General features: G+C 45.7%; 8 protein-coding genes across 8 annotated transcripts; 5 read left to right on the top strand and 3 right to left on the bottom strand.

The window, feature by feature from the left end:
• The first annotated feature begins 151 nt into the window (after positions 1-151).
• Positions 152-1,648, top strand: LY89DRAFT_783785 (uncharacterized protein). The gene is made up of 2 exons (XM_018222722.1): positions 152-1,079; positions 1,134-1,648. The coding sequence occupies exons 1-2, from the start codon at positions 537-539 to the stop codon at positions 1,464-1,466; spliced, it is 876 nt and encodes a 291-aa protein (XP_018069048.1). The 5' UTR covers positions 152-536; the 3' UTR covers positions 1,467-1,648.
• Positions 1,649-3,069: 1,421 nt separating this feature from the next.
• LY89DRAFT_751185 (uncharacterized protein) lies at positions 3,070-3,771 on the top strand (the record flags this gene model as incomplete). The annotated part of the gene is made up of 1 exon (XM_018221220.1): positions 3,070-3,771. One exon carries the CDS (start codon positions 3,070-3,072, stop codon positions 3,769-3,771), a length of 702 nt encoding a protein of 233 aa, XP_018069047.1.
• Positions 3,772-4,273: 502 nt separating this feature from the next.
• LY89DRAFT_708398 (MFS general substrate transporter) lies at positions 4,274-6,591 on the bottom strand. The gene is made up of 15 exons (XM_018217677.1): positions 6,378-6,591; positions 6,303-6,327; positions 6,226-6,248; positions 6,072-6,171; positions 5,980-6,018; positions 5,827-5,928; positions 5,660-5,773; positions 5,543-5,606; positions 5,278-5,490; positions 5,183-5,226; positions 5,110-5,128; positions 4,816-5,058; positions 4,668-4,756; positions 4,488-4,606; positions 4,274-4,432 (listed from the first exon to the last, which is right to left on the bottom strand). The coding sequence occupies exons 1-15, from the start codon at positions 6,555-6,557 to the stop codon at positions 4,322-4,324; spliced, it is 1,485 nt and encodes a 494-aa protein (XP_018069046.1). The 5' UTR covers positions 6,558-6,591; the 3' UTR covers positions 4,274-4,321.
• Positions 6,592-6,889: 298 nt separating this feature from the next.
• On the top strand, positions 6,890-8,695 carry LY89DRAFT_783783 (Clavaminate synthase-like protein). Its single transcript, XM_018222721.1, has 9 exons — positions 6,890-7,219; positions 7,269-7,394; positions 7,450-7,572; positions 7,628-7,818; positions 7,870-8,006; positions 8,056-8,190; positions 8,241-8,326; positions 8,375-8,405; positions 8,459-8,695. The coding sequence occupies exons 1-9, from the start codon at positions 6,983-6,985 to the stop codon at positions 8,575-8,577; spliced, it is 1,185 nt and encodes a 394-aa protein (XP_018069045.1). The 5' UTR covers positions 6,890-6,982; the 3' UTR covers positions 8,578-8,695.
• On the bottom strand, positions 8,691-10,199 carry LY89DRAFT_589033 (DHH family protein-like protein; the record flags this gene model as incomplete). Its single annotated transcript, XM_018209509.1, has 5 exons — positions 8,691-9,071; positions 9,128-9,357; positions 9,403-9,637; positions 9,683-9,992; positions 10,042-10,199. The coding sequence occupies 5 exons, from the start codon at positions 10,197-10,199 to the stop codon at positions 8,691-8,693; spliced, it is 1,314 nt and encodes a 437-aa protein (XP_018069044.1).
• A 245-nt stretch (positions 10,200-10,444) lies between these two features.
• On the top strand, positions 10,445-12,103 carry LY89DRAFT_783782 (S-adenosyl-L-methionine-dependent methyltransferase; the record flags this gene model as incomplete). Its single annotated transcript, XM_018222720.1, has 5 exons — positions 10,445-10,456; positions 10,637-11,017; positions 11,171-11,315; positions 11,374-11,578; positions 11,626-12,103. The coding sequence occupies 5 exons, from the start codon at positions 10,445-10,447 to the stop codon at positions 12,083-12,085; spliced, it is 1,203 nt and encodes a 400-aa protein (XP_018069043.1). The 3' UTR covers positions 12,086-12,103.
• Positions 12,104-12,271: 168 nt separating this feature from the next.
• LY89DRAFT_686362 (S-adenosyl-L-methionine-dependent methyltransferase) lies at positions 12,272-14,176 on the top strand. Its single transcript, XM_018215268.1, has 4 exons — positions 12,272-12,588; positions 12,648-13,160; positions 13,208-13,560; positions 13,612-14,176. The coding sequence occupies exons 1-4, from the start codon at positions 12,343-12,345 to the stop codon at positions 13,772-13,774; spliced, it is 1,275 nt and encodes a 424-aa protein (XP_018069042.1). The 5' UTR covers positions 12,272-12,342; the 3' UTR covers positions 13,775-14,176.
• Positions 13,856-14,887, bottom strand: LY89DRAFT_119526 (uncharacterized protein). Its single transcript, XM_018205135.1, has one exon. The coding sequence runs from the start codon at positions 14,763-14,765 to the stop codon at positions 14,103-14,105; it is 663 nt and encodes a 220-aa protein (XP_018069041.1). The 5' UTR covers positions 14,766-14,887; the 3' UTR covers positions 13,856-14,102.
• Positions 14,888-15,396: the final 509 nt, after the last annotated feature.

The raw sequence follows: 15,396 nt of genomic DNA, 5'->3' as shown, positions 1-15,396 counted from the left end.
CGTTGACGAAGACGAGATGCACAATAAAATGTACAAGGAAGCAAAAGTGATAGCCCTCGCTGCCAAGGTCGGATTAAGGTTGCCGAGGTTGAGCCGTCTCATCAAGGCAGCTTCATCACTTCAACCTTCAGCAGACTATGGTAAGACACGTCAACATTATCTGTCCCGACGTTCTTGCCAAAGCTCGATCACCTCCAAAGATCTTTCCTTGAGTGTATGTTGTGTCATCATCGATGTGACGAACTCAAGTGTGTTACCTCGCACAAGTAACAAGGATCACACAGCCTAGCACACACTTTCTTGTTTTGGCACAACAGGTCGCACTCGATAAGGCTGCGGAAACTTCTGAGAGCCTTGCTATCGACGACATCTGAGCCTCCTCTCTACTTCCAACAGTCACAAGGGAATTTGCTACTAGTCACGTGGCTGAATGCTCCTTTTCAATAGTCTCATGCACGGCCGATTTCCAATTCCTGCCAACTCCGAGCCTGATTGATTTTTTTTATCTAGTAAACGACTGAAACAAGAGAGGAACAATGGGCAAATTTCTTGTCAGATTTGGAACTTTTCAAGGAGGCTCGAATATTGTGATGATCACCGGGCAACGATTATTCGGGTTCAATTTACCGCCTCTTCTTGCTGCTTGGCTTAACCAGCCTTCTGCGGTGAATGCTGTGGAAAACCTTGATCTCGGTCCGGATGGCCACTACGCCCTTACATACCGCCGAAAGGATGGTTCTTTAATCCAGCTACGTTCACCTGGCCTCGAAGATTGGCTGCGGGTCCCACGTCTACCACTTACAACAATAATCAATTTTGCCTTTGGGCATCCGACTGGGGTTCTTACCACATATGCTGATCCAAGGACTGGTACGACAGTTTGGTCCACACGAGATATACCAGAGACTCTTTCGACTTTTATGGCACAGCACGGACTACAATTCAACGCCAATATACACGAATGGGATCTTGGTTGTGATGGGGATTGGATGTTGATTACTGGCACAACTTCCGGATATCACGTCAGTGATTTTGTCGAAGGACTCATCAAACAGAAAGCGGGTAACGCACTGCATAGCGTATGATCGTCCTCTTCCGCAAAATGCTCTGGGCATTGGCTGACACAAAAACAGGGCTTCTGTCTGAACAAGATGACACGTGATCAGTGCTACCTTGAATTGCCTAACCCATATCTCTATGTATCCACGGCATGGATCAGCACACTAAGCGCGGCTATTAATGACACACCGGTGAGTAGTCTTGTAAGAGGATACTATGATGATAGTAGACATGTTGTCGTGTTGCCAGGCGAGGTCCTGGCAGCTCCGCCATCACAGACCGGGGCTTTCTTGACTCCAGACAATTTCTCGACCGGGTTGGACATCATCAGCAACACTATGGTAGTCGTTGGCAATGTTACGGGCTCGGCAGCCAGCTCGAGCGGTCTGTGCTGTCTCATCATGTAAACTTAGACAAAGCTGTCAAAACCCAGGGCTCATTTGTTTCAATTACTAGTCCCTGATATACACTACGATAACATTAAAGGCTATAGTTTATCTGAAAGTCTGGAACCATTTATCCGATCGATACAAAAGTGCTACCTGTAGTTCTGGTCTAAATATGACCCTAGGTCCTTTCCTTCGCTGGTGAGTTGAAATTATTATTTAATGCAGTGGGAAGGTTCGATGAGAGGTTTTTTGAGCTTCTCAGTTCAAAATTGAGGACTATGTATATTCGAATGAAACCAGATTGTCTCCATGAGTCATTCCGAGGAGTGGAGAGAATGTCTCGTCATGTTCCAATGATTCAGATGTTTTTATTGAAAACCCATTCAAGGCCCCGGCATCCAGTCACTCATCCTCACGGACACTTAACCTCGGAGGTCGCCTCGGTCTTGAACATGAAACTTTCAACCACAACGATCTTGAAGATTTCCACCATCATCGACCGCAATATTCTACAACAATCCTAGCTGATCAAATGTCAGACATCAATCCCCTGGGCCATAGCTCTCAGCCAAACACCGCCGAATCATCGAAGGAAGCACTCGGCGAGGAACCTTCACTTGTACACCACGATGTAAATTACGAAGCAGACAACGAACACGAAAGTGAAAGCGACGTTGATAGTGTGGAATCGGATGGTTCATCAAGGTGATCTTCTGAAGCTATGACGCTCGAATTCGCTCTGGCTCTGGCAGGATTATCAAAAAAGTCGGCATATGAACCATCTGAACCGAAGAGGTCTCCCTACAGGAAGAACGAAGACAATCATAAGCACACAGATCTAGTTGACAATGACTTGACGGACCCTGGTGAGCCTTACGAAAGCGAATACGCATATGGTACAGGTTCTGACTGCAACAACTACAAACTTGGGTGCCGTTGTCGGTCTTGCTTCAATCTTCGATGGCGTTGTATCCCGTCTAACTTCGAGCTTGATTGGGACTGATTATCCTGCTTCGTAGGGTTTGGTTTTTTGAGAAGCAAGTTACTGTCTTTTGACTGCTTTTGTACGATAACACCAGACGTGGTACCATTATTGCCCGACCTCCTTTGATCTCAATCTCAGACTACCTGGTGTTGCTGCATTGCCTCTCCCTCCTTTTTTGAGGGCTATTGCTTCAAAGATACACATGTTTATCGAAACCAGAGCATAAGCCGGTTTGGAATGTGGTGCTACTATAGTGGCACTTGTACTTGGTATCGTCGGTATCTTCTGGGTCTAAACATGCTTTGACAAACGTCGTGCACCGACTATGAGTGGGCAAGAACTGGGAGTTGAGAAAGGATTGAGTACTGATCGCTTAGTCGGCAGCGCAAACAAAGCATTCTCTTTGGATGTCTACTGGATGTCAAAGGGCACTTTATTGTTTCTTGAGCTCTATCAATGGAATTGTGCTGGCTCTTTCATGAAGACGCTACGTTCGAGAATGCCTTGTTCGGTAAAAGTGATTAAATAGAGACTGCTCTCGAACAATGCCAATGTCTACATTCTGCATATCATCCACTATCACACATTATTTCTTTCTTCAGACAGAATTTTAGAGACCCTTTTAAGCTTTACATTATGTCGTTCTTCAAGGAAACTCTTCAAGATCCTCTAGAGGACTGTCTTGAGGATTGTCTGAAAGCTCACCTCGAAGAATATTTCAAAATTGAGATTCTCGCAACAATTATTGCTGGTATCCTCACTAGGGCTATCTCAAGAAGTATCTCCCAAATCCTTGTTTTCTCTCAAACTAACACCTGTCCAGAGAAAGCCGCACCAAAGACAAACCAACGTCTGATCACCGAATACTTCAAGATCCAAGGTCCTACCTTACAACCAGAGCTTTTGATGCCCTCCAATCGCCTCATCACCGACTATTTCAGCGTTACTGCTGCTTCTAGGCCCTTGCATAAGGACGAGAATGAAGACAGTGTTGAGAGCCAAGTTGAAAGCAACACGCAGAAATCTGGGAGTCTGGCGAAGGCGGAGATGATCGTCCACTCTTTGGGGGGACACTCTGACATAACAAAGCAGGTAATCAAAACACAAGCGAAGAAGCAAGCCTGCAATACAACTTGTAATGCCGGACTTCAGCCAAAGAGTCTTGATTTCATCAGCAACTTCGAATCTGAAGTCGCTCAATTTGTCAAGCGAAGTAGAATGCTGCCAGGGATAACTTTTAGAGGACAATTATGTTTGAGCTTGCTACCAAGATCCAAGGATAGCTTTTTGAAGAGGATAAACACACCTGCGTCTAGTCATCAAGTGATGGTGATGTAGATGGAGACGTGAAGAAGTCAGGAATAGATTATTGTTTGTCATACAAGTTTCGCTGCGGGCTGTTCACCAGATTTTGAAAGTGCAATCACCAAAAAAGATTTTCTCTTCTACTACCTCGTGTTTCTGGAGAAGATGCTTTTGTGAAAAACATCGGATTCAGGCTTAGAGCATCCAGTCTAACTAGGTCGGACATCGCTGTGTTTATTTGGCATTTTCGTTGTGGCTGTCTTTTACATATCATGAAGCCACGCGCAATTCGCGCAACACGCGCAAAAGGCGCGAATTGCGCGAATCCCGCAAAATCCGCAAAACGTGCATAGTAGTGCTGCAAAATTTATTTTCCAATTCGCTTGTTATCTCTAGCAGCTATTATGATAATCTCGTAGAGCATTGGTCACTGAAGGAATTGCAGTTACTTCGATGAATGTACTAGTAAACGGCGGGACATTGGTCAATGGGATTAACTAGGTCACTGTACCAGCACAAATATCTTGATAGTATTGCTTATTTTTCTACTGTAATACAGGTTGCTAGCGACGAGATATAGAGATTATGGATAATATAGAAAATGTGGGTTCCTGTCCCCGAGTTCTGGTTGATCGGCTGCTCCTTCCGCAATGAGCCGCAACTTCTTCCTGTTTTCTCGTCGCAGTAAAATGCTCTGTACAAATTAGCTCTATGAGAGAGATATTAGAGATGCTTGGAGTGTTACTTACCATGATCGAAGTCAAGGTTATAGACATGATCGTCACTCCTAAAGCAAAGTACAGACCTTCGAAGTACCGAGGCGCAGATTGAGTCTTGAATATGAAGCCAATGGCCGCCCCTGCAGAATCTGTTGTTCATGATTAGCACTGGAACACCAAGTCCTGAATATGAATATTCTTTTAACTCACTCCCCACAAGTTGTACAGTTCCGGTTGCGAAGGCTCGCTTGAAGTACCCAGCGTGATTTGTTGCAGCCCAAACAATATTGAGTGAAGTTCTGGCCTCGAGTTAGCATTTCAAAATGCATTAGCGATCGACAAGAAGGGATACACTCACGTAGCATAAAGGCCAATAGCGACCATGAATACCCCGAAGTATCGCACTCCGGTAGAGGGACTGGCAATCAGAATGATGTAGCCAATAAGACAAGATGACAGAGCAATGAGCAAGAAAGTCGAGCGATTTTTGTACTTGTCTGACAAGTAGCCAAGAATGAGATATGATACCGCCGCAACAAAGTACACTGGTACTGTAAGTAGTTGTGCATTGACTGTGGTAGTGAAGCCAAGTCCAGCAATACTGTCTTCTGTCAGTTATGCACCGAGGTCAGATGCCATTGGAAACACTAACATCTTTGGCATGAAAGTTGCTATGATAAAGGTCAGTCTACTAGTAAAGTTAGAGAATTAGAGCTCCAACTTACTGACTGCATATAGGGTCGTGTCAATGCCAAAGTGGCTGATGGACCTATGAAGGGTATTAGTTCCAGCCCCGTCGTTTGAGCAAACCGACACTCACTGGACGTAGAACTTCCAATCTTTAAAGCACCTTAAGATCTCACTCCAAGAAAACTTCTCTTCCGAATCATATGCGCCTTTATTGCGCTCAAGTCGTACCGTAATTAGTTCCTTCTCCTCTTTGTTCAGCCATATCGCTTCTGCGACTGAGTTTGGTAGCCAGAAGAAAGTGATGGGGCAAAGACAGAAGCTGATTATGCCTTCGACGATATACCTAATATACAATTTAGCTCTAGATGCAGGAATTAGAGATGGGCTCTGCATACATCCATTGCCAACCATGGAGACCTCCGGATTCGATTTGCGTCAAGCCGTAGGCGAGAAGACCTCCTGAATAGGCGAATCAGTCCACTTTTTCTGTCACTGCATGGACATGATCTTACCAAAAGCACCAGAGACAGCCGAGGCTGAGAAAACGTAGGTATTTCGAATCGCGTATTCATCACGGTTGTACGTCATGGTGATGTACATCAAGATGCAGGGGATGATGGCTGCTTCTGTTTCACTTTTTAGTCCGTAGGTTGAGATAAAGAGCTTCGTTTCGACATACCAACAGCTCCAAGCAAAACACGAACTGCCGCAAGTTGGTCAAAGTTCTTAGTGAATGCAGTTCCAATCGTTAATGCTGCCCAACCCAAAGTAGATGCGGTCACTAAAATTCTGTGTAAGCTTTGATCTGTCAATTGTGGTGGATGTCGCTTACTCAAGAATTTCGGCGTCAAAATCTTCAGCAAAACGGTCCCTATTCAGCATGTATCAGTTACCGAGGATGTCTCTTGCAATTCCACCACGTACAAATTGGCTCGAAGACAACGTATGTGGCATAGACAATCGAGACAGCTGCTCCGTATTGATTGTTGACTAGGCGCAAGTCCGTACTGAAGCCTGTCAAATTCTAGGGAAATTTTGTCAATTCCAAGTTCCGAATTCATTGGGCTCAGGGACTTACTGCATTCCCAATGTTTGACCTATCTGAATGTAGCCTCATTAGCATCTGAATTTTGTTTTGAAGGAAGTTGTCCAAACCCAAGAAGCTCATCAAATATAGTGCCTATTTGAACAGATCAGCATGTTTGGTAATGGAAGGGCTGTGAAACCTACACCAAACAATGTTATAAGATTAAGATCAATTTTCCTCATCAACTTCTTCTCTGCAACGTGATCTATCGCCAGCCTTCCGTTCTCTATATCAACCTTCAAATTGACTTCATGTTTTGACGCCAAATCTCCATCAACAGGCGACTCCAAATCTCTTTTCTCCATATCGATATTCGAAGACATGGTCGCGTGCTGTTTGCATACGCCTCGAAAAGCCACGAGGGGCTGATGTCCGTATTTAACCATCATGTTTGCAAGCAAATGTAACATAATGTTCGATAAGGGACGGACGCATATGCAAGACCGAGAACCTTGAACAGGTTATCACATCCGCGATAACCAATTGGATGGATTCGGCTTAATAGCGGGTATGGAGGTCCGCCTCGCGACCCTTGTTTCGCTTTGCCGAAGGGCAAAAAGGAGAGCGAAAGTGGGGTTGATAAGGGGCGTAAGCGATCGACAGACGGAACGTATGAGATCACCCCGCTCTTGAGATAAGGGAGCCTCGTACTGAGTACTGATTGATATTTGACATATAAATATCATTTTTAGATACTGCCATCTCGCAAGCGAAATTATTTCAACAAAGTCGAGCTTTTTATCCAAAAATGGCGGCGAACTTCTCTCCACCGGTGGCGAGCTGCGAGAAACAGCAAGTCCCAGAATGGATTCCTCCTCAGACGACGAAGGAGAAGCTAGAGTGGGCGGATTTGAGAACGATTGAATTGTCGCTTCTTGATTCTCCTGATCCGGAAGTGGTGAAGAAATTGGTTGAAACAACAAAATCTGCTATTAAAGAGGATGGGTTTTTGTTTCTAACGAACTATGGAGTTTCGCTTGAGCAGGTAATTTATGCCCTCTGATTTGTCCGACCTGGTATTGATGATCGAATAGCTTCATCGTCAGTTTAGCTTGGCACAGTATCTGCATCAAAATATATCGCAGGAGGACAAGGAGCGATTGTTGTGGGATCCGTCAACGGGTGTCTTTGCAGGTTTCAAGCCAAGATTTGGTTGGAAGGTGAGTTAGTGTCCTCGAGTTGTGAAATGGCTCAATTACTAATGGAATTTTGCAGAGAGAGAAAGGTAACTATGATGGAATCGAACACTTCAACTTTTACTCTCCAGAATTCGAGGACATTGAGAGGGTACCGAATTGCATACATCCATTCATGGACGAGATCACCGCTTTCTGTGATGTGAGTAGATTTTTCTCTGGTCAAGGCTTGAATATGTTGCTGATGGTGATGTTAGTATCTGATGAAATCGGTCAACAGACGTTTATTGAAACTGCTGTCAATGGTACTGGAACTTCCAGACGACTATCTATGGGACAACGTCCAATCTCACGACGGTGTTGTCGGCGATGGATACTTCAGACATGCCTTGTACTATCCTCTCGAAGGTCAGCACAAAGCATCTCGGAAGGGAGTCAGGATGTACGGGTCAGTAGTATGATCCATTCATGGCAGCAAAATTGGCTAATTCATCTGCAGACATACCGACTACGGTACAACGACATTACTTTTCTCTGTCCCAGTTACGGCTTTGCAGATCTGGAAAGAGGATAGGTGGAAATTCGTTCCTTACAAACCTGGAGCACTTGTCATCAATCTGGGACAAACCTTGGAAGGTCTGCTATTTGATACTGCCATTTTGCTGCCAAGCTGACTTGTGAATAGTCATCTCTGGGGGGCATTTCAAGGCAACGCTTCACAAGGTATCTGAGCCACCAGCAGATCAGCAGCATGAACAGCGTCTCTCATTGGTCTTCTTCAATGGATCGAAAGGAGATATGCGCTTGAAGCCTGTCACTGGTAAGTGAGGTATGACCAAGAGAAGGTGTATACTGACCAATAATTTGCAGAATCACCTCTCATACAGCGGGAAGGATTCGTGTTGAAGCAAGGAATCTTCATGCAGTTCCAAAGACTAATGGATGCTGGAATCCCTGTAAGAGATAACAAAATGACTTGATAGATATAACGCTGACAGATCTAGGTACCGACTAACAAGGAATGGAGAGAAGCTCGTAAGTTCATGACATCCTCAACTAAGGAGAAAATCAAAACTCACACGATCCAGAAATCAGCACTCGTGTGCAAGCCGCACCAGAAGAGAAGCTTGCTGGCGTCAAAGATATTAATGGGACAAAGTACGGAGAGGACATCATTCTTGGTGTCCCAATTCTTGTTCCTGTATAATGTCCTTGGATGATGCAGGTGCTTCGGGCTTTGCCAATGTATTGAAAACTGCAGATGGCATTAGCCCGAAATTTGATAACAAGCTGAAATACCACTTTCTTACTTAATACCAATCAAGATTTCTTGAAGTAGTTATTCAACGTATTCTTCTGTGGACTCGTCTCCACCTTCTTCTTGGCTCCTACCCCCTCACCCTCAACCTTGTCTGGTTTCTCCCCAACCTTCATTAAGCCACACAGCTCCTCAAATTCAGCGGTATTCACTATCCCACCAGAAGCCTCTTTGTGCCCACGTGCAAAACTTTCTCCTAGTCTCTGAACCAGATCTGTGGTGTCGAGATCGGCAACTGCTTTCAACGACTCGATGATGTTAATTGGAGGGTCGCGACCACGAGCGCATCGTGCTATGCGGCAGGAGAAATTGACTTTTCCTGGTAAGTAGCCATAGTTGGCAACCATGACTATTTCGAGGGCTTTTGACTTCAGGTGGCTCGCCTATAACCTTGGCTCAGATCATTTGGACCTAAGAGGAGAGTCTGGGAACGGCTTACCCATCGAGTAGCGATTACTGGATGTACTTGTGCCTTACTGTTTATCTTCAACACAGCGATCTTGCCATCCTTACTGAATTTCGGTGGGGTGTGAGTCTGTTTCTCGACTTCGATATTGATCTCTTCTCTTGCTTCTGCCAGACGTCTGTTGTTCATTATTTGTTTTGGATCTTTCGCTTCTAGGAGAGCAGTCCAAGCTGTTATCACATCATACGTGCCCGTTCTTCGAGCTAATTTATGTTAGGAGACATGTCGAAAAGGCGACATAGACTCACGAGCATTGATGAAAGAGACGCAGTCATTGATTAGCTTCTTAGTGTGTCTCTTGAATGTCTCTGCCATGTCTGGGAATGGAGGCAGCCATTTAAGCGTGTTCCCGAGATCGCCGTGGGTTCCAATTGCGCATAGATACCCGCATTCGGAAGCAATATCTGGATCCAGTTCTTTACATATCTCGTATATGAGGAGGGATGTGGTTGCCACTGGTGGACAATGGCATGCCGAGACGACCTGATTCTGTAAGTTAGAGTTTCTCAAAGGAAAAATCTCACTTACCTGCGCATCCTTTGGGAACTCGTCACTTAGATGATGATCAATGATGATGGATCTGACATCTGGGTTATCTATGACTGGAGGTCCACCTCTGCTCCCTTGATCCAGAACAATGACATAGCTAGGCTTCTTCTCTTGCATGGCTTTTCTCTCGTTGTCTTCGTGGATGTTGGAACCTTTCTGCACGAGATGGACATCGAGATACTTCGAGTCAAGTCCCATTTTCATCAATGTTCTATGAACAATTACTCCTGCACTCAGCCCATCTGCATCCTTATCTGGGACAATAAGAGTTGGTTTCTGAGATGAAGCACTGCGGATTATTAGAACAAAGGCGACAAACGAACATGTGTTGTGTTTACCACTCCCTCAAAAATTCTTGAGCAGCTACGATCTGTCTCGCTTGTGCCGGCCATACGATGTTGCCGTGATCATCACGATTGGGTTGAGTGTTACAATAGTCGTCGAGTTTGGGTGCCTTTTTGGAAGACAGTTCGGGACTCTCAGCTTTCCGTTTCATGGTACGGATCTGAGATGAGATTGTAGTGATGGGAACTCGTGCTTCTGAAAAGAGCCTCTGATTTCGGAAGGTAAAAGCCTGGATTCTTGACAGTATAGATTTTATAAGAGGATGCATTCGAGAACACAGAGAAGGAAGATGGTTGGAGTGAGGTTTAGATATTTGAAGATCTCGCTTGAGCCGTGACGACATCGAATCAAAACATGAGACCTCACTAGTCCTCTACATCTCGGCTTGCAACTATCATGAGAAATCCAGTAGCTCCCATACCGCTAAGTAAAACCTACTGTTCACATTAGATTGGTATAAGAAGCTTGGAAATGGAGGTTCAATTGGGTCACGTGCTACTCCTCCATTCCGTCGGCAAGGGTTTCCGAAATGATCAGCCCTTGGCCCATGCACCTTGCTAACGTCTGGCCTCTTCCAATAGAAGCTAGTCTGCGGCTGCCCACTTTAAGGATCCGGTATTACTTATCTCGGCCGTTGCATTGAAGTACACTCTCACATCAAAGACTCTAAGATCACCGACCGTTCCACGACGGGACGTCGAGCAAAAGATGGTCGGGTCACCAAGCGAGAACAAGTCGCCCAAGTCACCACGGCCACCAGAAGATGGGCTCGAACCCGATGCCGAAGATGCTGAAGCGGCCGCACATCAAGCTGAGAACACGATCGAGGCTGGTGAAGAACCTGATGACGGATATGAGAGCGATTCGGCAAGTAGGGCTTCGACATCCCTATCTTCGAGTGTGAGAGACTATGCTTTTGAGAATGGGAGGAGGTATCATAAATTTAGAGAAGGACATTACCAGTTTCCCGTAAGTTCAAGCAGAGCGTGACCAGCTCTTCTCCTCGATCCTCGCCCAGCCTGAACTTTATGGTTGGAAGAGATGACTTTTCACAATTCAGGAGCCAAGATCTCGCACTGGCGAAATACTATATGAGCAAATGCTAAAACGCAACTTCATCAGAACGATGAACCCGAACAAGCCCGAGAAGATATGAAGCACGCGATGGTGGTAAATCTTTGTGGAGGAACATTACATTATTCCCCCATAAAGAACCCGCAAAGAATACTGGACATGGGAACAGGAACAGGAATCTGGGCGATTGACAGTAAGTAAAACATCCTGATCAAGCACGTGTTACTAGACTTGTACTGACATTGGGGCAGTGGGCGATGAATACCCAGGTGCTGAAATTCTTGGCATAGATTTAAGTCCTATTCAGCCATCATGGGTACCACCAAACGTTAAATTCATGGTGGATGATTTCGAGAGTCCATGGTTACATGGAGATAATTATTTTGACTATGTTCATGGCCGACATCTTTCTGTCGCTGTGAAAAATATGCCTAAAGTATTGACTGAAGCATATCGGTCTGTTTTTTCTCGTCTGACTATGAAGTTTTGGCTGACTAGAGAAGATCAATGAAACCAGGTGGATGGATCGAACTCCAGGATCTTCTCCACAGAGCACATTGCGATGATGGAACGATGTCAGACGACTATCTGGTCCAAAAGTGGCTAGGATTTGTAGCAGCAGGCCTTGCAGCCCTAGGGCCAGACTTACTTGCCGCGGAAAAGAATGCGCAGTATCTCCGAGATGCTGGCTTCGTGAACGTTGAAGAAAGGATATTTAAAATACCGATTGGATTATGGCCGAAAAACAAAAAGCTGAAAATGGTGGGGCTGTACGGGAGAATGATGATATATGATGGATTGGAAGGAAATAGTCTTGGGCCATTTACAAGAGGACTGGGATGGACTCCGGAACAGGTTCAGGTATTTCTGGTTGATGTGAGGAAAGCACTGTTGGATAATTCCGTTCATGCATACTTGCCATTTCATTGTATATATGGCCAGAAACCACCTAGCATAGACTAGAAGGAAATTGTGTCGAATGTCCAACGTTCAATGATAATTCGCAATAGAGAACTTCCATGCCGACTTTGGGGTAGGGTTCTTGGGCTGTTCGATCCACTGCCAAGCTCATGCGGGGCGTCTTCTAGCGCCACGAGACCCCGACTGGACTGAAGCCACTCCACTCAGTAGCGCCTCGATAACTTCGGACGACAGCTCGCTGAGCTTTCGAAGGAAACAATGTCCTTCATTCTTATATATAATAAAAAGCATCAGTAGTCATGGCTGCCACTCGGCTCACTGAGCTCGCCAATGCAATCTCTGAAAACACCAAAATTATCACGGACTATCTCGCATCCAAGAATCTCTCAGCCCCATCTTTCGACGCGGACGGCCTCACTGAGTTACCCATCTCTCCTGCAGACAAAGATGCATGGACAGCTCGGTCGAAGCTCGTCGCTGCGACGAAAGAACTGCAGGCCTTGACTGTGGGCCCCAAAGAGAGTCTGCGACATTTGGCTTGGGATGTAATAATATTCTTGAAATGAACCCCAAGCAGATCTGCATGCTGACCATACACTTGCAGTGCGTCAACAATCTATCGCTTCGCGCAATATACCACTTCGACATTGCTGAAGCTGTCCCTATCGAGGGAGACATAAGTTATGTCGAGCTCTCGCAGAAGACGAACGTCGACCCTATCAATGTCCGCCGACTCATCCGCCATGCCATGACCAACTTTATCTTCCGAGAGCCTCGCCCAGGATACGTCGCACATACGTCGTCGTCTCGGCTGTTGGCCGAAGATGCACAGCTGCAGGCTTGGGTAGGGTTCTTTTCGGAGGACCTGTTGGGGCCAGTAACGAAGACGGTTGATGCCATGGATCGATGGCCCGACAGTCAGGAGCCGAGGAATACGGGATTTCAGATAGCGAATAATACCGAGGACAATTTCTTTGAGTGGTTTGCGAAGAATCCGGATCGGTTGGGCCGGTACGGCACAGCCATGGCGGCCAATGCTGCGAGTGAGGGGTATCATGTGAAGCATGTCGTGGAGAATTATCCCTGGGACAGCTTAGGAGAGGCTACGGTTGTAGACGTAAGTCCTAACTGTGTGTCTGGATGAGCCGTACTGATCCCAAGAAGCTCGGTGGATCCCAAGGACATGTCTCTGTCGCTATTGCACAGAAATATCCCTCCTTGAAGTTCGTCGTCCAAGAACTTCCGAGCATGCGTCCTCCTCACGTAACAGGCACGCTCGTAACTCCAGAGTTGGAGTCGAGAGTGGCCCTGACCACACATGACTTCTTCACTCCCCAGACCGTGACAGCAGATCTCTATTACTTTAGATGGATCTTCCATAACTGGTCAGACGCATACGCGATCAAGATATTGAAGAACCTTGTTCCGGCTATGAAGCCCGGCTCTAGAGTATTGATCAATGATGGTATTCTACCCGAGCCAGGAACTGTGGGAGGCATGGAAGAAAAGAGCATCAGGTAGGTGACACACCAAAGAGAATTGATACGCGTATTGACAGTGGCCGCCAGAACGATGGATTTGCTGCAATTCGTGACGGTAAATGGAAGAGAAAGAGAGGAACAGGACTGGAAAGATCTCTTCAAACAAGCGGATGAAAGATTCCAATACTCGAAGGCGTGGAAGCCTGAAAAAAGTCACATGTGGTTAATCGAAGCTATCTGGACACCTTGAGGCTTCTGATGCAGTATTTGCACGATACCGGCGCCAGCGAATGTTGAAACGTCATCCGATATAGCGTACCCGGTTATGTTTCCCTTTTGTCATTCGTGCTTGAGCAGAATCTCACCTTCAGAGTTGAAGCTTGCCCGATTTCAATCTACGCTAGTCCTAAACTAGCGATACAAACCAGGCTAGAATCACGTTGTCATTTGGGAATTGTGTTATTGATGATAGAATTTCATTTGTGCATCTATGGGGACGCAGTAATCATTGACTCACTCTCGAAATCTGCGCAGCAGACTACTTAAGATCATTTCCCGATATTCAAGCTATCTCAGCTTTAGCTAGTCAGACCGTGAGCCAACCTTGCTCTTCGTGCTATACTGTCAGCCAGCTTGACTTTCATCTTGTTACCCAAAAACTTACGCTCTTGCACTCGGTGATACTCCTTCATCTCCTCATCACTTACCTGTACTTGCTCACCACACTCTATCAACAGTTTTTGCTCCCTCTCAATTTCTTCGAACTGGGTCTCAAACCCTATCGTTATAGATTGCACGTCCTCCATCTTCATCTCAGCCCGAAAACTCTCGCGTCCAATTTCCAAGATTTTCTCAATCTCATTCCACTCCTTCCATTGCCGAATCTGCTCTCTCTCCTCTTCGAGGTGAAAGAGCTGAGTAGCAACGAGGCGGTCGTGGGTTTTGATTGCGAGATACTCTTCGATGGGATCACAGCAAGATTCTTCTCCGAGTGCAGCATAAATGGCGTGACTGAATGAGGCTTTGAGGTTAGTCAGATGAGCTTCTGCTGCTGCGAGCTCAGCTTTCAAAGAGGACAACGGATCAAAGATCGTGGCTGTAGCAGACAGATTTGAGGTAGTGCTTGGAGTGGGTTTAGTGTTAGTAGCCATTTTCTGCTTGTATGTTGGATGGTGAGGTAAGTGGAAGTTTCGTGGATATTGAGAGTGAGGGGAAGTGATGTATACTTTCCTCTGGGGCATGCCGAGTCATATAGGCAAAAGAACCTGTTCTAAAACAGAAGCCCCGGTCCATACTAGAGTTCTTCAGACCATGCTTCAGACCAACTACTGGCTGGGACAATAGGGTTGTTTGATGCTGCGTCAAAGACAACAAAGAGAAGTTCTCGTCACTGTTGTTCGGAATATAATGCATTGTACTGTTTCTTTGTTGAGGGGCAAGAATCAACTTCCAACAAAGCAGCCAGGGGCTTCCTCACGGCGCTTGGCTTTATGTGAACTGATATCAAAGACTTGTGAGCCCTTCCTTCAATTGTACCTCACGCAAGATTCTAGACGAATAGTTCCCCCCTCATAAGAGCAACAAGAGCGGCAACGTCCCTTTATATAAGTCAAAAAGGCACTTAGAGCCAAGATCAAATCTTCGCCCTGAGCCCATACAAGCGAGAAATTGGTACACATCACGCAAAAAGGCATCAAAAATCATATCACAAAAGTGGGAAAGGAGAAATAATTTGAGGTAAGTAGGAACTGTGTCCTTTTTTACATTTATAATTCGGTCTTGTCCAAAGGCGACAAGAACTTACGAACACAAAGCGATCCCAAACTCCCGCAACGCGATGACGTAGAAACAGGAACAAATGGAATAGTAAAT

Source organism: Mollisia scopiformis, assembly GCF_001500285.1.
Source record: "Mollisia scopiformis unplaced genomic scaffold LY89scaffold_16, whole genome shotgun sequence".
In the NCBI taxonomy this organism is placed as follows: Eukaryota; Fungi; Ascomycota; class Leotiomycetes; order Helotiales; family Mollisiaceae; genus Mollisia; species Mollisia scopiformis.
Note: the sequence above shows the minus strand (reverse complement) of the source record. Positions and strands in the feature narration are given on the sequence as shown.

What these genes read in the sequence shown, in the direction of transcription:
- LY89DRAFT_783785 (XM_018222722.1), top strand. Translation starts at nt 537, where the DNA reads ATGGGCAAATTTCTTGTCAGATTTGGAACTTTTCAAGGAGGCTCGAAT. An exon ending in CGGGTAACGCACTGCATAGC is followed by an intron (nt 1,080 to 1,133) that starts GTATGATCGTCC and finishes ACACAAAAACAG; the next exon opens with GGCTTCTGTCTGAACAAGAT.
- LY89DRAFT_708398 (XM_018217677.1), bottom strand. Translation starts at nt 6,557, where the DNA reads ATGTCTTCGAATATCGATATGGAGAAAAGAGATTTGGAGTCGCCTGTT. An exon ending in CTCCATGGTTGGCAATGGAT is followed by an intron (nt 5,491 to 5,542) that starts GTATGCAGAGCC and finishes ATTGTATATTAG; the next exon opens with GTATATCGTCGAAGGCATAA. An exon ending in GCTATTGGCCTTTATGCTAC is followed by an intron (nt 4,757 to 4,815) that starts GTGAGTGTATCC and finishes ACTCGAGGCCAG; the next exon opens with AACTTCACTCAATATTGTTT.
- LY89DRAFT_783783 (XM_018222721.1), top strand. Translation starts at nt 6,983, where the DNA reads ATGGCGGCGAACTTCTCTCCACCGGTGGCGAGCTGCGAGAAACAGCAA. An exon ending in ATGGAGTTTCGCTTGAGCAG is followed by an intron (nt 7,220 to 7,268) that starts GTAATTTATGCC and finishes ATGATCGAATAG; the next exon opens with CTTCATCGTCAGTTTAGCTT. An exon ending in CAAGGAATGGAGAGAAGCTC is followed by an intron (nt 8,406 to 8,458) that starts GTAAGTTCATGA and finishes CACACGATCCAG; the next exon opens with AAATCAGCACTCGTGTGCAA.
- LY89DRAFT_686362 (XM_018215268.1), top strand. Translation starts at nt 12,343, where the DNA reads ATGGCTGCCACTCGGCTCACTGAGCTCGCCAATGCAATCTCTGAAAAC. An exon ending in TGCGACATTTGGCTTGGGAT is followed by an intron (nt 12,589 to 12,647) that starts GTAATAATATTC and finishes ATACACTTGCAG; the next exon opens with TGCGTCAACAATCTATCGCT. An exon ending in ATGGAAGAAAAGAGCATCAG is followed by an intron (nt 13,561 to 13,611) that starts GTAGGTGACACA and finishes AGTGGCCGCCAG; the next exon opens with AACGATGGATTTGCTGCAAT.
- LY89DRAFT_119526 (XM_018205135.1), bottom strand. Translation starts at nt 14,765, where the DNA reads ATGCCCCAGAGGAAAGTATACATCACTTCCCCTCACTCTCAATATCCA.